Below are 19,575 nucleotides of genomic sequence, written 5' to 3'. Positions count from 1 at the left end.
CTCCATGAGCTTTCTCATTAAGCTGCTTGGATGCAGATAACTGTGAGATCCTATGGGATAGCAGGGTCACAATATGGAGCCAGGTCCCTAAATGACCATGTGGAGGAAAGCAACCCCACTGACTTGAATACCTGCCCAGGACCATCACATTAGCAGGGAACACCCTGCCCCGGTGTTAAATTCCATACGTATTTGGGTCTATTTGTTACAGCAGGTTAGTGAACCTTACATTGGCCTTTTGATTGAGGTTGTTAGCTAAAAACCTGTATGCTGCTTATGTTGTTTGTTCACTGTTTCATGGCCTCCACTTACTCCATTATAAGGTATTTAACCTTGGGCAAATTTGTTAATATCTTTGTGCCTTGATTTCCTCATCAGATGCTGTTAGGAAAATAATAGCAATGAATCCATGCATGAAAATGCTTCAAATATGCCTGAAGGACTACGGGAGTATATAGCTGGTATTATTGTTGTTAATATATGCTCTTGTGGCGTTTGGGTTTCGTAATTAATACGACCACATCCTGAGATTGGGAATGAAGAACACCATACATTAAAGCTGTGTTGTGAACCAAGACAAAATACTGAGTGAATACACATGAATCAGCTCTTTTTGTTTCATGAAAATTGGGCACGTCCAAAATGCTTGTGGACTTCAGAGTATTCAAGAATGATGCCAGGCCCGTCCGTGACTCACAGTCAGTCCCTATTGAGTTCGGGATGGGATTTATCCTGGTTGCATTACACCACGAAGATTAACTTTTTTGGATTCCACTAACTAACCCAAGGGGTGGCATGGATTTTGTTTGTGGGAAAGTAAATTTCCTGCCTTATCAAAATCTGAGTCCTAATGCAGAAGGTGGGGCCTCCATAGATCCCTGCAATCTTGCCTCAGGATTGATGAGGGAGACCGATTTGTTGAGTTTTCTTCCCTGTTCTTTCCTGAGAGGCCTTATGTTTGTTGCCCACTTCATTGCTTCCTTTGCAGAACAGGCCTGTTATACCTAAAAACATAGCTATCCAATGTACTGAGCCATCTCTGAGAAAAATCTGCTCTGTGCCCCACAAGAAGAGAGAGAGAGATGACAGAGTTTGAAAAAGCTAGGCCAGAAACAAAATCCTCTTTACCTGAATGCCAACTCCAATGGGCAGTTAAGTAGTAAAACTGATGAAACCCTTCCTGTCCTGGACAGTGCAGGGAACCAGGCCGTGTGGAGCTAAGTCTTGGTTACTGGGAGTCTGTCCATCGAAGCCTGAATTGGTGGTAGTTCTTGGTTTGTCACCAGCTAAAGCTGTGATGTAGGAGGGTTATGTACTACAGATGCAGTTTCTAAACCTGGGAGCATGGCTTTTCTTGAGTCACTCTGGTCACAGATACTTAATTTTCTTTTTTTGTTTTTTATTCTTATTTCTTACTCTTAAGAGAAGTAGCTCCCAACTTAGCATCTTTGCAGTATGCTTTTGCTTTCTGAGTATAATTTCTATGCCTGGAGCTTCTGAAACGTGCTTAGTCTCTTAAGCACTGCAGTGTAGACTGTGGAAGGAACTATCCATGTAATTCCTATCATTGCACCTTTGTTGTAGCTTGTAAGAGTCCAGAAAAAGCATCAGACACACATCACACTGCCTCAAAAAGAGATACTGGGATACTTGGATACCTACAAGTTTTGGGGTTTTGAGCATCGTTGCATTTAGAAGGAACAGAATGAGTGATTCCACTGGCCCATTCTTATCTCCTCTTTCACAAACTTCTTTTACATTTTTGTTTAAAGTTAAAAGCCTGGTGATGTATTTCATAGTCCCATGAGAGTTTTACGTTTCCTTTTGGCTTACAAAAAGTGAATCTCATCCATTCTCCAGAGACTCTCAGGTATCTTCAGAAAGAACAAAAGAGAAACTACTGAGTAAATATTCCCAAATGGGCAGAACTGTGTCACAACACTTTATAGGATTGGAGCTTTGTTTTTCTTCACTCTTTGTTCTTTTATGTTATTCCCCTACCCCCGCCCCCATGGATTGAACATAGATTCCCCCTCTGCTCTGGCCATTAAGGTTGTGATTGAGTCTACCTGGGACTGATCACCATTTAATTAGGTAGAAAAAGTTAGAATTGACATTCAGCTCTCTGTGGAAACAACTTCCTTTTACATATCATTCAACTGATAGAGCAACTAGATTTTCCTCTCCCTTTTCCATGAATTGTGTTAATTTCCTGCATAGGCAGCCTGGGTTTGCAAATTGTGACTTAAAATGAGTTTCCAAATACAGGTGGTTTTGGACAAACTATAGAAGGGATGGGTGATAGAAGAAAGAGCTGCAGACAGAAGCAATTCTGTCAAATGGAAAGATATTCCATGTTCATAGATTGGAAGAATCAACATAGTTAAAATGGCCATATTACTCAAAGCAATCTATAGATTTAATGCAATCCCCATCAAAATTACAATGGCATTTTAAAAAGAAATAGAATAAAAAATCATCATATTTTACGGAATCATCCAAGACCCGAAATAGCCAAAGCAATCCTGAGGAAAAAAAGAACAAAGTTGGAGGTATCACACTCTCTGACTTGAAATTATACTAGAAAGCAACAGTAATCAAAACAGCATATTATTGGCAGAAAAACATACACACAGATCAATGTAACAGATTTGAGAGCCCAGAGATAAACCCACGTATATATGGACAGATAATTTTCGACAAAGGAGCCAAAAACATACAACAGAGAAAAGAAAGTGTCTTCAATAAATGGTGCTGGGAAAATTGGAAAGCCACGTACAAAAGAATGAAATGAGACTGCTGTTTGTCACCATGTAAAACAGTTAACTCAAAAATGGATCAAAGACCTAAATATCAGACTGGAAACTAAACTTATGGACCTCGGTCTTGGAGAGGATTTTATGTGTTTGTCTTCAACGGCAAGGGAAGTACAAGCAAAAATAAACAAATGGGACTATATCAAACTAAAAAGCTGCTTCACAGCAAAAGAAACCATCAATAAAAAAAGGCAACAACCCAATGGGAGAAGATATTTGCAAATAACGCCTCTGATAAGGGGTTTATATCCAAGATATATAAAGAACCGTGCAATTCAACAACAAAAAAACCAAACAATTCAATTTAGAAAATGGACAGAATACCTGAGCAGACACTTCTCCCAAGAAGACATACAAACCGCCAACAGATATATGAAAAAATGCTCAACTTCACTAGCTATTAGGGAAATGCAAGCCAAAACCACAATGAGATACCATCTCACACCTGTTAGAATAGCTACTACCAATAAGACAAGTAATAACAAGTATTAGAGAGTTGTGGAGAAAAAGGAACGCTTATGCACTGCTGGTGGGAATATAAATTGGTACAGCCACTATGGAAAACAGTATGGAGTTTCCTCAAAAAATTGAAAACAGAGTTACAGTATGACCCAGTAATCCCTCTTCTGGGTATCTACCCCCCAAATTTGAAAATATTGATTTGAAAAGATATATGTCCCCCTGTGTTCATTGCAGCATTATTCATGATGACCAAAACATGGAAACAACTGAAGTGTCCTTCAATAGATGATTGGATAAAGAAGATGTGGTACATATATATACAATGTAATATTACTCGACCATAGAAAAGATGAAATACTGCCATTTGCGACAACATGGATGGATCTTGAGAACACTATGCTAAGTGAAACAAGTCAGATGGAAAAAGTCAAGAACAATATGACTTCACTCATGTGGGATATAAAACTGAAAGCAACAAATGAACAAACAAGACAAACATACAACTCATATACACAGACAACAGTATGGTGGCTATCAGAGGGAAAAGGGAGTGGGGGGAGGTAGAAAAGGGTAATGAGGTCAAATATATGGTGACAAAAGGAGACTTGACTTTGGGTGGTGAACACACACTGCAATGTACAGATGATGTGTTATAGAATTGTACACTTGAAACCTATATAATTTTATTAGACAGTGTCACCCCAATAAATTTAATAAAACTAAAAAATATCAGTTCTGATTCAGAGGATGATGGAAGTAGTCATGAGGTACATCATGCATAGGTTTCACCTTGAATGGGCTTATTTTATACACCTATGAATATAAACATACAAACCACAGACATAATCTAACTCAACATACCATCTAACTAAATTCAAAATGTGTTATCCTATGTCATATGTCATGTGAAACATTAATTGATAGTACTTTTTCAGTGAGGGGTCTGCTACAAACCTCAAAGCTAAAGAATAGAATATAGGATGGGAGAAGAAATATGGTTGTTCCATGATAAGCTGTTAAAGCTCTAAAGGGTTTTAGGATATCTTGAGTCATCTAGAAGGGAGCAGGACCCAGAGATATTTCTTGGATTCCTTTGTAAAAAGCATGAGTGACCTTTTCTACCTTCATCCTACTGCCCCCAATTTTTTGTTCTAGTCCTTAGTGGAACTTGGGGCTACTCTGGAAATGCTGTTTATAAGTGTTTGAGTGTGCCACTCAAAATTTAGGCTGTATTTTGGATATAATACAAATGGAGGTATTTGAATACATCCCATTTATTTCCAAATGAAATTATACATTTAGAGTTGCATTGTTTGAAAGATGTGCTATTAGCCTCTTAGATCAAGAAAATTCAATGACATAATTACAGTAAAGAAAATAATTAAGATCTGAACATAATAGTTCAAAAATATAATACATTTATTAAATATTTTTGTATGTTCATTCCTGAAGAGATACCCATTGGACCAGCAGTTTGTTCATTTATTCATCAAAGTTTTAATGGACCTGGAATTATCTCATCACTGGAGGGACTAAGATGATTAAATAATACTAATTCATTTATTCAATTACTATCTATTGAGAGTCTGTTACGTGTTGGGCTCTGTTTTAGAAGTTGGGGATAGAACAGTGAACAGGATGAAGCAAGTTCTTGCTCTCATGGAGTTTACATTCCAGTGTGGCATGAAAATAGTAAGCAAATAAATATAATGCCAGGTTGTGTTAAATGTTATAAAGAAAGACACAGCAGGAAAAGAGGTTAAAAAGGGACTCTGCATTTCAGTATTTGTGTGTGTGTGAATATGTTAAATAATGTGGTCAATTGAAGGTGAAGAGAATCTGGAGCAATAGTGTCAGGCTGGAGGAAGAGCAAATACAAAGTCTTCAAGGGACGAAGGAGTTGAGTGTGTTTGAAGAATATCAAGCTGGCTGGTATGGCTAGAGCAGAAATACTGAAGGGGAGAGTTAGGAGATGAGGTTGGGGCGATAATAGGGACCAAGTCATGGAGTGCCTTGTAGACCATGATACGTGGTGAGCTCTGAGTGTGAAGGGATTGGAGGACTTGGGGCTGTGGACAGTTGCCCTGCTGCCTGTGTGGATAACTGACCGTAGGGGACAAGGTTAGAAGCAGGGAATCTGGAGGTGATTACAGTAGTTTGGATGAAAAATGATGGTGGCTTGGACAAGAGTGAAGGAAAAAGAGGCGGGGAGAAGTGATCAGGTTTGAGATAAATTTTGAATGTTGAGCTGATTGGTAGGAAAGGATAATAGCTAGTGGTTTGGATGGAGAGGGAGGGGTATTGTCAAAAGAAGGAAGAAGTTAAGGAGAATGCCAAAGTTTTTGTTCTAAGCAACTGAGTAGAAGCTAGTGGTCATGTACTTCTATGGGGAAGACTAGGGGAGCAGTAGATTGGGGGAATGAAAAAGTTCTCTTTTGGATAGGTTAAGTTTGAGATGCCTGTTTAGACATCCAAATAGACAGTTGGATATATGAGTCTGGGTTTCAGGAGGTTATTGGGGGTAAAGATATACATTTGGGAGTCGTCAGTGGTTATTTAGTCATGAGACAAGATACAGTCAAGCAGGGCATGAGAGTAAATAGATAAGAAAGTCAACGGACTGAGCATTGAGGTATGCCAACCTTCAGTGGTTGGGAAGAGATGGAGAAAGCAGCAGAGGAGATGGAGAGAGATTTACCAGCGAGGGGAATAAAAACCAGGAGAATATAGTATCTCTAAAACCAAGTAAAGAAAGTGTTTCAAGGAGAGTAATAAACCATGAGAAAAGCCTCCAAGAGACCAAGTAAACAAGGACTGAGAATTGAACACTGGATGTGGCAAGACATGATGACACTTTCCTTCAGGAGCTCACAGCACAGTGAAAGTTTATCAATTCATGGTAGCTATATTATAAGGACAGTACACACACTGTCATACCCAATCCACTTGGATGATACTCTTGGAATTGTATTTTTCCTTGTTATAGTCTTTACCTTTTAGTTACATTTTAATTCCCTTTCATGGCTGTGTGTAAGTGTCGAGACCCTATTCTTACACATGATATGTATTAGCTACTATATACCTAACACTTATCATGTGTAAGGTACTGTTCTAAGAATTACATGTATTAAATTTTTGTTCTCACAAACAATCCTAATAACTTTGTTGTCTTTTTCCCCCCATTTGTGATAATTGAGGCACAGAGTGCTTAAATAACGTGCTAAAGGCCACATGGTAAGGGCAGAGCCAGTATCAGAACCGGGCTGCCTGGCTTCAGAGCTCACCATCTTGAGCAGTAAGCTGTACTTCCATCCTTACTATTATACCTCTATCTTCCTGGAGCTGGCAGCTATTATGGAAACATCTTTAAGGGATAGGCTCTCTTTGACTTGAACTACAATTTCCTGAAGACTCTTAGTAAACCAGTTGTAGGTTGTCATTTCAGAACGGGCTGATCGGACCCAGGGCCTAGATACGGGATACTTCTCCATGTGGAGAAAAAAAGCATTTTTCTTCTCCTTCTTCTTTTTTTTTTTTTTAACAATTGGTTGTAAATTCTCATGTGACTGTGTAAGGACTTATGTTTTATTAGCTCCTATGGGGGGGATGATGGTAAAAGGAACTAGAGTCTTTGTGACGGAGGAGATCCCTCTATTAATGGACGTGTTCACTTCATTACCATCCTAGATGTATGAGGCTCATGTTTTCATTTCCTTTACAACCTAACTGAAAGCACGTGAAAAGATTATGTACTTAAAAAGGACAAAGTGTAAATCAAAGCAACACTGTTTGGGAATGCCTACTATGTGACAAGTATTACTTTGGATATAGTGGCTGTGATCTCTTGACAGCTAAAATCATAGAGGAGCCAAAATCTTTAAGATGCTTGGATAGATAACAATAAATATGCACACAATTGAAATATAAAATAATTTGACCCTAGTGGAATCTCGTAGTGCTTCAGCCTTTGATCTTTAATGTGTGTGTGTTTTTTTAATAGGCTGACTTTATCTCTAAAGATGGTTTTATTCTCTTTCTCCCTGACACTACATTGTAATTGGTTCACCCAATAGATAGGGTGAGATACATGATTTTCAAAAGCACTTGAAACCTCTCCTTTTAGTAAATTTTAGGTTTCATATTTGATCTATTATTAATGGTTTTGAAATTAGGTACCGGCCAGGTTCCCTTTCCTGGAGGAAAGAAGGTGTAGAATAAATAAATTTTGCTAAGATGTTTACAGGTCAAATAGCCTAGTAATTTTCTTAGGTCGCAGACACCCTAATGTTATAATTCACTTTTTTTTTTTTTAAGGTAAAAGTCTACCTGTTCTTCTCTTTATTCTGTTCTCATAAAAATTTTCTTCTCTGGGCATAGTTACTATATTTTCAGAACAGCTGAAGGGAGCCAACATTCAAATTTGCTCTTAATTTCTACAAATATAGAAAAACCTGCTGGGAAATAGATGCTATGCTTCTCTCCTTGTCTGCTATGTAGTATTATCATAAATCATGTAAATGTAGGAGGAGGAGGGGACTTAGGTGATTGTTTAGCTCTGGAAAAGAAGCTACTTCCTGCAGAAAGAGGATTTCAAAAGGCCACATAACAAAGCCAGCACTCACACAGGTTTCCTGTGGGTCGTTTCCCTTTTGCTGAATCTCACCCGACGCCAAGGGGACAGAAGAGACATTTTCCTCTTACAAAATCTCAAATCTCAGATAATTTATCAAGCTGATCACTATGTTCAAAAAGTTATAAAATCTAGGCTATTGTGAACTTCTGAAGAATTTCATGAACTTTTAAGAAGTTAATAAGATTTGTTTTGGAAATTAAGAGAAAAAGTAAGAGTCAAAATGGAAAAATTTAGATAAGCTATGACACTGATAAGCTATCACACTACAAACTTTAGAACACTCAAAAACGATATACCTGAAGGAATTAAGTTGTGACTATAGTATCTTAACTGTCATGATTTAAAAAATTTTATCCCCAATTTTGTCCTTTTGGGACATACTTGAAAATGTTTCAAATTTGATTTTTAATCTTTATTTTTACTTTTAAAAACCTATAAAAATGTTTCTTTTCCTTCAAAATACAGATTGCCTAATAGATATTTAAAACCTTTTAATACTTTCCCTCCCATCCACAACCAGAGGAAAATGAAAGTGCAGTAGTAGTAGTAGTACAGCACCAATTGATATAGAAAAATGAAGGTTCTAATGTTTATTAATCTTAGCATTTTCATTTATGAATGGCCTGAAATGAATATAGGAAAAGTGGCACGAGCTCTTGTTTCGCCAGTTATGTGGTTAGTGGTGATTTTTTTTTTTTTTGGTAAAAAATTGTGGTACAATTACACTACATTTTAAAATGTTCACAATAAAAAGTTGATCAATATGAGGCAAATGGCCCCAAAGCCCAGAGGACATTTCAGGGTATTTCCCCCATGTTATTCACTTGATTTAAAAAGGGAAAAGTGTTACAGTACAAATTGATGTACAAATTGTTCTAATAATTCCAGCAAAGCCCTTGGCTGTATGTTATGCTAAGCTACCTGGCTAGTTCTAGGCCCCGTACCCAATAGTGACGTTAGACGCGAGGTAGGCCCCTGTGAAGTTGGGGTGTCGCCCTCCTATCATTCACCCGGTCTGCAGGGGTAGGTTTTCCGCCTTTTCTTACCTGCATAGTGGTCAAACACGGTGGGCACATACTCCTCTGGGAAGGCATCATTGGCGTAGCTCATCAGCAGGCAGGTTTTCCCCACGGCACCGTCCCCGACCACCACACACTTCAACATCTTCTTTTCCTCTTCGGTGCCCCCGCAGCTGCAGCTGCTGTCATTTCCCTCCTTGCAGTTCATTCTTGCGACTCCAGCTGTGGTGATTGTGCTGCTGCTGTTGCTTCTCCTGCTTCTCGCAAAGCCCATGGAGCAGCGGACAGCCAGCGGCAGGCTTGAGATCACTTTGCCTTACTTTGGGTACCTGGGATCATACAAATTCGTCCTTGGCAGCTGGCATATGCCCTCTTGCTTATCATACTGGTAAGGAAAGTTAACACACACACTTACTTGGGAGAATTATTCAAAGGGACTGTCCCTTTTCCCTATCAGTTTGAGTTAAGAAACCCTCATTTTCACCGAATTCTAGGGATTTCCTGCCAATCTGGAAATTTCAACAGCTTGAGGGTTTCACTCTGCTCTCCCCCTTTCCAGCCTGGCTGAAGACACAGTGGAAGTTTGCTGAATCTTCCCCATTTTCCACTTCACATCTAACATGGAGGAAAGCTGGGCTTTTTAATGGAGTTTTCCTCTTGCTTCCTCCAGCTTGCCGAGTGTCAGGAAATCATGGGTTTCCTGCTGCATTCCATATTAGGATCAGTGGGCTGGGGAAGGCTGCAACAATGGGAGCTCTGTGTGTGTGTGTTTGTACTTCTGGGGAACGCTGCCAGAACATGGAGTGGGAAAACACTAGGGGTCCCAAAGCAGACTCAAGCTGTCAGGCTTCCTGTTTCGCGTCCACTGCTGGGGGGGCTGTTTGCCTGTGGCTGGCTGGGAAGAGGCTGACGAAAGGATGGAAACTGGGGAGTACTGTCTGCCAGAGAAACGGGGGAATGGTTTAAGTGAGCAGAGCGAACCACACCAGCCGTTGTAGGATAACATATGACATCATCCCTCACTGAGTCACCAGTTAAAAGTTCTGCAGATTAAAAATGGACAGTTCTCCACATACTTAAATGAAAGCCTTAAGCATTCGTCCCTACAATAAAGGAGAAAACCAACACACCATGGGATTTATAGATGATGTAATACAGAATTGTACACCTGAAATCTATGTAATTTTACTAACAATTGTCACCCCAATAAATTAAAAAAAATATATGTAGTACTTTGTAATATGAATGATAAATCATGCAAATACAGTATTTTGCAAACAATCAAAAAAAAAAAAAAAGGAAGAAAACCTTCCAGAGTTACACTGTTTCAAAGGGGCACATTCTTGTAGATTGTAGGTATAATATGTGTGATCAGGATTATAAATTGCCACATTTGAGCACAATACTCAAACAAACATGTGTTCCAGGCACAAGCATTTTTATGGTTGTAGCACATAAGAAATCAGTCAGATGTGGGATATTTGCATCTTCTTATTAGTGAATAAACACACATGTGCTTGGCTCACCCTTCCTCTTGGAAATGAGTGTGGGGGATGTCTTTTAGTTTGTTTTAGGTCCCCAAATGCTGCTTTCACTTTGACGGTTCCCTTTTTGATTTAGTCCTATCCCCTTGGGTCAGCCTGGCCCTCTTCAATTACAAAGGAGCCACTGGCAGCTAATTTATTTGTCTGTTGGGTCACTCAGAATGAAGCCCCTTTGAAGCTCTGCATTTAATTAATGTACTTGGTACTAGAAAAGAAGCGGAACTCTGCGAATGATTTTGACAATGGGTCAAGTCCCTTTTTGATGAAGGCACTCTCTATTTCTTTGAGGTTTTTGAGCAGTGATTTTTAAGAATTCAGATTATCCAATTGATTTGAGGAGGGTTTTTAATTTTTTTTGAAGAGGGTGGGAGAGAAGTCTATTTTGATATGTGACTGTTGATAATATACATGTATATATGTATACATATATATGTGGCTATATATACATATATATGCTGCTGTATAATAAATATAGGCCTAAATTTCTTCTGTTTTGAATTATAGTAACATTTGCCACAGTGCTTAGTGTCCCAATATTTCTTTCCTAGAACGGGTTGATGTTTCAGGTTGTGGTATATCTACTAGGAGGTTATGTTGTTGTAACAACTCCCAAGGCTCAATGATTTAGAATAGCATGTGTATTTCTTAGTCATTGTATCTGTATTGTGTATTTTTGTCACCTTCATTCAGAGATCTAGGCTGGTGGAGCAGTCACGTTGAGACCATTGGTGGTTACTATGGGAGAGGAAGAAATGAATGTGGTGAAATGGCATTGGCTCTAAGGCTTCCTTCTGGAGGTGATGCTTCTGCTCTCATTCATTGGCCAAAGCAAGTCATGTACCCATGCTGGGTTCAACAGGGTCAGAAGTATAATCCTACCATGCTCCAGAAAGCATGTTGATGAATAGCCTGAATAGATTAGATGTGGCTTAGGTAACCAGAGATCATTTAGTTGAGGTTCAATTAGGAGCGCAAAAATTGAATTGTTTATGATTAGTGCCATTCTGATGCATCTGAAGACACCTGTGACTACATATGATTTATATAACTTTAGTTTCATTTAATCTACCTGAAAATGCCTGGAAAGTAGGCTCAAGTGTGCAAGTGGCAGCCAAACAAATCTGTGCAGGTGAAGAAGTGATTGACAGTGTCAAGAAGTCCATCCTGAAGATGAACAAGACCACTCTGAGCACAATGTGTTTGGCAGAACTTGGAGGGAGTCTGCCTTTGACCTTGTCCCTGAGAGCAGACAGTAAACGTGGCATGCAGTTCTCAAACATGGCTGCCCAGCCTGGATTCCTATTCTACGAATATGCCCCTGCCCGCTGAACCCTGGTCTAGGAAAAAATTGAAAAATTGGATCAGGTGAAATTTTACTACATCCACATCTAACTTAAACCTTGTGCCATCAGACACAGGTGTTTAAGTTTATGCAGATTGCTATGTGGACCACAATTTCAGAGACGTTTAGGAAACTTGAGGCAGGCTGTTATGGGTCTTTCACCTCTACCTCAAAGGATTGGTACATCTGCTGGATTGGATTGTATGCAGAGGTGGTTTGTGGCTATTGAGAATGTTGGCTATATTTCTTAAAATAAACTTGCTTCTTTATTCTTACTGCCCCCAAATTGAATATTTACAGGGAAAAATGGTTGAGACAGCCTAGTGAAAAATGGCAAAAAAGTCAAAATATTAATAGCCTACTTATTATATAGCTCACCTTGTCTACATGAGAACAAATCTTTCTAAATATTAAATGATTGACCTGAACCACAGTAACAGAATCTTAGAAAAAAATTAAACACAATTCAGTATTGTTCTTCTAGGTCCACGAGTCCACAGAATTGTGACTACTTGTCCAGGTAGAATGATCAAGTATCTACTTTGATTCCAAAGATTTATAGATATGAATTTAGATGTGGTTTGAAGACAATTTGCTAAAATATTCTTTATGAGATGCCTGTACTTTTAGGATTTTGAGCCATTTGAATGGTTGAGTGATGGTTTTATAGCCATTAATTATTTGGTTTACCTCAAGTACCAAGTTTACACAAACTTACCAGTACATGGTGAAATCTTATTGGGCGATATTTCTTGCTTTTTCTAAGAGTTCTTAATTCCATGGCTCCTTCGTGTCCTCTGAGCTTTGGCTTCACATGAATTTTCCCAAATGCCAACAGAGCATTTTTTTGCATCAAATTCTGACTCCTCTGATTGCTTCCAGTTTTATTGTGACTTAAAAAAGATCCCAGACTTTCCTCCCCTATTTTTTTTCTTTTGTGCTTGAAACACAAAGTTATACAGGGAAATAATGCTGTTGGATCAAAAACTCTCATTCTGGATTCCCCTCTATGTAGGAGATATAGTTTTAGGAATGTGGGATGGGCTGTGGTTACTATGATTTCAAATACCCAGCTCTGTCACAAGTCACCCTCATTCCAGAGGAACCCCTCTCTGGTGCCTGTATGGAAGTTAGGACTTTAGTGGCGGTGGATATGGTATGAGGCAGGAGGAGCTGCTAGCGTAGCAGTTGTGGCCTAAATCTCCCACTGGGTCGAAACCTCAGGCTCAGTTGGGACACTACTAAGACTTAACAGGCAGTCCTAGGACTAGCGTGGATAGGAACTGCCCTTCCCCAGGGACAGTGAGTCATTGTCATCAGGGACACTCATCCCTGAGCCTTTCCTGAACCTCAGAAATAATTCTACAGTTGATGCTGGTGTAACATAGCTCCTCTCACAGTTATGTTAGAAAAATAAAATGAGCATTTTGAGAAGTAGAGGGTTTTACTATGAGTCAGTAGGGTAAGCCATCAAATTCAAGATGGTAGATTCTGCTCAGATGCTACCATTCTCCCCTTTAATGCCAGGGTAAATGTCATCATGACACATGTTCTAGCTGAATCTGGACATGGCTGACAAATGCTTCTCAACCCAGTGCTCTAGGCATCTACCACAATCTGATGGGCATGTAAAGTAAATCCTTTTCCAACCCTGCTCAGCCTTCACCAGACAGAGCAAGTAACTTCCTGTAATCAAGGAGGAAGGAGAAATAGTCGATGGGCCATCTAACATTTAATGAATAACATGTTGTTATATGTTAGGCAATGTGCTGAAAAATTTTGCACACTTACTACATTTAATATTTTTAGTAATTAGAGTGGTCGGTGTCATGGTTTCCATTGTTCTTAAATAGAAACAGTCTCAGGCTCCAAGTCTCAGAACTGGTAGTTTAAGTGATGGAGCAGGGATTCAAGTTCAGCTCTGACTCTGAAGGCCAGATTGCATTTGCTCTTCAAGCCTTAATAGAACCATTGGTAATAATCAATTGTTTATATGATTTTAAATGTATCATATGGGTTTGAGGAAATGGCTGGAAAAGCAAAATCCCCAATGTGAGGGAATCCCTGGAATGTTTGAGTTCCAGTGTGCCTGAAACAGAGTAAGTGAGGGATAAAGCAATGTAGGGAGCAGAGGAACAGGCTGTGAGGCCTTTGAGATCTCTGGCCACGTGTGACGGGAGCCCCTGAGGGGTTGGAGCAGAGGAGTCATGTGATTAGGTGTGTTTTAGAAGGATCATTCTGGCTTTTGTGAAGATTACACACTGGGAGTGAGGGGAGGATGAAAGCAAACTCAGTTGCAATAATCCAAGTGAAAGATGTTGGTGGCTTGTACCAAAGAGAGAGAGAGAGTGGAGAAAAGAGGTCATATTTTGGGTATACCAATGATCTGAAGGATTGGATGTAGGTTATGAGAATAAGAGGAGTCATGGATGAACCTTAAAGATTTTGTCCTGAGCAACTGAAAAGATGGAACTTCCATTAACTGAGACTGTGAATGGAGATTTGGGAGTAGGGAAGATTAAGGTTTCAGTTTTGGGGACAGTATGCCTATTAGGCAAACAGGGACATATAGTTCTGGACCTCAGGGGAGAGCTAAGGCTGGAGATGTAGATTTGCTTCCCCAGAGACAGGAGAAACGTCTTGAGGTAAGAGGATTCAAAGGAGACTGAGGAAGAGCAAGAAGAGTGCTTCAAAGAGGAACCTAAGAGAGTGTGGTGTCCAGGAGGCCAGGTGAGGAAGGTCTTTCCTGGAGGAGGCCTCAGTGGTGAACGCTGCCGAGTGCTTAACGTTCAACTGAGGACGACTGATAACGGACTGTGACATTTAGCATTGTGAAGGTCACCGGTGATCTTGACAAGGGTGGTTTTGGTGGAATTGATGGGGACAAAAACCTGACTGGAGAGGTTTAAGAGAGGGATCAAAAAAATTGGAGATTTTTTAAAACCCCAGGGATAACAGCAGTTTTTCTGATGATGGGAATGATCTAACAAAATGAAAAAAAGTTGATGCAGGAAACAGAGGTAGAATTGTTGATGAGAGGAAAGGTGTTCACAAGTTTTTGCAATGAGGGAAGAGATAAAAATATTTCTTCATGATGATCTGATAATAACAGCTTTGTGTCATGGAAATATGTTTTCAAGTGGCTTGCTCAAGTGGTGTATTTTAGTGATATCAGAATTTCAAATAGCCTGATCCATTATTGGAAAGCTGGTATATCAAGGTTTTTAATGTTAAGGGTGAAATAACAGATTTGTTAACAAAAACTGACCTATAGTGAAAAAAGGCTTCATTGCTGAGAGTTTGATGATGCTCTCCACTGGTCTTGGAAAAAATGATTATGTATTATTGGGGTATATTTGAAAACCATATCTAAATGTTATAGAAGAACCTGAAGAAATGTTGTCAGAATTGGATGCCGTCAGAGTGTATTGGGAATTGGTTCAAATAACTAACCTTTCTGCTTTTATGTGTGATGTGTTCCTTGACTTAGAGTCTGACAGAGCTTTGAAAGTGATCTTCATGGAAAAATCATCCTATAATATTTGAATCTTTTGCTTAATTCAGTTATGAGATCTCTGACAGATCCATCCTAGATTACCATTCCAGATGTCCACAATTGTGACTCAGGATTTGAAGTTTATTAGAAATAAAATATGAGAAAATAAACTGTCTGTATATGGATGAAAATTGAGCTAACTTGATATAGAGCTGGATGCGTTGGTAAAAAAATTACAAGCAATATTCTATTCACTTATACATAACCATTATAATGTCTATTTTTAAATTATATTTTTATAATTTGATATTGAGATGAGCCTTTGTATTTGTTTGTTTGTTTTTTTAACAAAAATTCATAGCACTGTGTCAAGTGACTACCCATCATGTGGTCAGAAGTTGGGGAAACAGTAGGCTAGGTAATACAGGGACATATAGCCTTTAGAAAAATGTTTGGGCTGTATTCAAGGGCAGTGGGAAGCCACTGGATCACATCAAACAGGGAATAACATGCTTTTTAAAAATCAATGTTTTTAATAAAGATCCTCTGGTTCCTGTACTGGGTAGAGAGGTACAAATGTGGGATTAGGGAGATCAATAAAAGAATGGTCTACTTGAGAGATACTGGTTACTTGGACTGGAGTGATGGCAAGGGAGACAGCAATATTTAACATTTATTGAATACTTATTGTAGGAATTCTTATGAAATAGGAACCATCGTTGATCCCAGTTTTACAGATTCAGAAATTGAGGTACAGTGAGGCAAAGTAACTTGTCCAAGGCCACACAGCTATGAGACTGGAGCTTGGATTTCAATCCAAGTAATCTGATTTCGTAAATCATGACCTTAACCACTACACCAACTTGCCTCTTTTAGATGGGGATGAGAAAGGTAGATAAAGATATGTTTAGAGATTAGGATCAAGAGGATTTGATAACTGATTGGCTGTGGGTCGTGCGGAAGGTGGAAGATGGAAAGGTGACTCCCATATTTCTCCTTGAATCATCTAGAAGGATTCAATATTTATTGAAACAGAAAGACAGGAGGATACACAGATTTGGAAGGGAAATCAAGAGTGCGGATTGGCAGGTTCAGGTTAAGATGCCATTGAGACACCAAAGTGAAGATACACCATAGGCTGTGGCCCAGGTGGAACTGCAGCTCAGGAGAGCGGTCTGGGCTAGAGATACCATCTGGGAACTGGCAGTTTATTGGAAATTATGGTTGTGCTTCGAGTTGGCCCGTAAGCAGTGCAGTACCTGATAAACAATGGGGCCCAGTAATGCTGAAGGAATGAATTTTTCGAGGACCCATGGATCTTTGGATTTGGAGTGCATCATATGAGGTTGAGCAATTACGTTTGCGAACCTATCCTAGAAAAAGTGCTACATACCTCATTGCTGAATATCACTAAGGTCACCTTCGAAGTACTCCCCTTGGGAAGCTATGCACCAATGCCAGAGCCTAGTCCAACCTTCAAAGCAATTTTGGAACTCTTTCTGGGATGCCCATCAGAGCTATTATTGTATTACCCTTGGTGTCCTGAATGACATAAAAATGTCTTCTTTTCAATATTTCCTTTGTCATCGGGTAAAGATAGAAGTCATTGGGGGCCAGGTCAGGTGAGTAGGGAGGGTGTTCCAATAGAGTCATTTGTTTACTGGCTAAAAACTCCCTCACAGACAGTGCCGTGTGAGCTGGTGCATTGTTGTGATGCAAGAGCCATGAATTGTTGGTGAAAAGTTCAGGCTGTCTAACTTTTTCACTCAGCCATAACAGCACTACCAAATAGTAAACTTGGTTAACTATTTGTCCAGTTGGTACTGATTCATAATGAATAATCCCTCTGATATAAAAAAAGGTTAGCAACAGCATTGTAACAAGTTTGCACACTTAATTGTCAGATTATATAGTACAGACTCCTGATATTCAAAGTTTAGCTTTCTGGTTGTTAGGTGGTTAATGTCCACTCAAACATTCTCACTCCTCAAATACTTCTGATGAAACTACTGTGAAAGAAAAGCGCTCTGAAAAATATTCATTTCAAACACATATATGTATGCTTAAAACTGTCTGTTTAATGAATAGTTCTAATGATCTGTATTCTTAGTTTGCTAAGACATAAATATCATATTTTTAAGTTTTAGAACTCACCAACATTATCAGCCAAGACAGTATTGAAAACAATGATAACTTACTTCTCTTATCTTTTATGTACTAATAACCTCATGTTTTAAAAGGTTACATATAAGCATTTTTAATTTAAAATAACTTCAAAGACTTACAAGAATAGTACAAATAACTCCTATATTCTCAATTATTAACATTTTGTCACATTTGCTTTCTTATACTTTCTCTCTTTGTGTATACATAGTATTTCCTGAACTTGTGTTGCAGATATCATATTCTATTACTTCTAAATACTTAAGCATGTATTTCCTAAGAATGGGCTCATTCTCATGTATAGCCACAGTGCAATTATTAAATTCAGGAAATATAACATCTTGATAATTTGCAGTCCATATCCAAATTTCTTCATAACAATTTCTCCCTCAATAGAAGATCTAACCGAAGATTGTATATTTCATTTAGTCATCATGTCTCTTTAAATCTCCTTTGTTAGACAGTTTCTCAGCCTTAATTTGTCTTTGAAGATATAATTTTTTGAAGACTATAGGCTAACATTTTGTAAAATTCTCCTCACTTTAGGTTTACCTGATGTTTGTTTCCTCAGGATCAGATTATGCATTTTTGGTAGGGATACTTATCAAAGTTAAGGATGTGTTGTTTTCAGAGTACCTTGTTAGGGGGCACATGATGCCAGTTTACCTGATTATTGGTGATGTTACCTTTGGTCACGTGGTTAAACTAGTACTTGCCAGGCTTAGTGATAATCAAGTTATAATTTGTCCCTTTATAACATTAGCAATCTGAAAGAGTTAAATTTTCATGTAAAACTTTCTTTCCCCCTAAAAGCTACATCTACAACTCAGAACCTGGTTGGCTAATTTCCAGATCCCTGAGGAAGATGCATTAGGAATTCAGGAGCCAGCTAACAGAATGGGGACCACTGTTAATTTGTTCAGCTTCTAATATGCATTTGTTTATTTCTCTCTGTCATACCATTGGGCTAATTGGAAGGGTGGTGGTACGAGATCATATTCATGGTGTGGTTCCAGCCTATTCTGGTAGACAGAAGAAAACATCTGGTTTCTGTACCACCCCTGCTTTCCCTCACAACCCAATTCTAAAGAGAGTTTGCCTGATTATAATTCAGTATGCATTCAGATTTTACATAAATTACCATTGCCTTATTTCTCCCCTTTACATGGATTCTAATATTCTTAATGTGCTGGAATTAGGTATTGGCTGTTTTCCTTGTCTCTTAATCCCTACATTTATCAATCTTAGAATGCCAAAACAGGCCTTAAAACATCAAGAATCTACTCATATAAATATGAAGAAATGTATAACTAAGCTTGTTTTTACTTTATTCTTGAATTAAATAGTTATTTTCTCAGGCCAGTTATGAGTTTTAACACAAATTCTGTAACAAGCATAAAAACATAAAAAGAAACATACTTGTGTAAGGCTTTTTGCATATTTCATCCATTTTTATTTTATAAACTTCTAATGAGTCATCCAGTATGAATTTTGGCAGACTAGTGTAAAATAGTACAGTTCTGTGATTTTTCAGACTTTGATAACATTGGGACACATTTTGCTTTGTTCCACATCTGCTCAAAGCTTGCAACAAGTTTTCTAAAATTCTTGCTGTATAAGGACTGTTCTAAATGAGAGATTTCAGACAGAATTCCTTTTAAGCATGAATATTTAAATAAGCATTTGTGCTTAATTCCCTTTTCGAAAAATTGACTTCCTAATCCTGTGTTTCCAGTTATTTCACTCTGAAATGAACTTCATTGGGTCAAAAACAATAAGGGAAAATTTATTCCATTCAATCATGTTGTCTCTATATTGACCCTCAAGGTAATGGAATGAACCACAAAATAGAAAGTATGTCTTATGCTGTTAAGTAGTGTATCAAATTTGGTAAAAATCAGTTGCCTCATTTACTATTAATACATTAAGAAATATTGAATATCCATGTTGAAACAGAAACCTCACCTCATTTGGTCAAGTATTAAGATCGGACACTTCAAAAATACACATTGCTAACACTAGCAACTAATCTTAGCCTAATAGTAGCGTGAACACTTTCAGTGCTCTTAGAATACTTTTCAACTAAAGTCAAAATTGCAG

The 19,575-nt window shown here is 38.5% G+C and overlaps 1 protein-coding gene across 2 annotated transcripts in view; it reads right to left on the bottom strand.

Moving 5' to 3' along the window:
• RHOJ (ras homolog family member J) overlaps nt 1–9,709 on the bottom strand; it is an 85,947-nt gene extending 76,238 nt beyond the window's left edge. For both annotated transcript variants that reach the window (XM_081047259.1, XM_081047258.1), the window contains exon 1: nt 8,958–9,709. In XM_081047259.1, coding sequence (XP_080903385.1) covers nt 8,958–9,204 — 247 coding nt within the window. In that variant the 5' untranslated portion in view covers nt 9,205–9,709. The remainder of the gene's footprint in view (nt 1–8,957) is intronic.
• Between the last annotated feature and the right edge of the window lie 9,866 nt (nt 9,710–19,575).

This window comes from Rhinolophus hipposideros (assembly GCF_964194185.1).
Source record: "Rhinolophus hipposideros genome assembly, chromosome: 5".
Lineage (NCBI taxonomy): Eukaryota > Metazoa > Chordata > Mammalia > Chiroptera > Rhinolophidae > Rhinolophus > Rhinolophus hipposideros.
The sequence above is the reverse complement of the archived record's forward strand: the minus strand, read 5'-3'. Positions and strand labels throughout refer to the sequence as shown.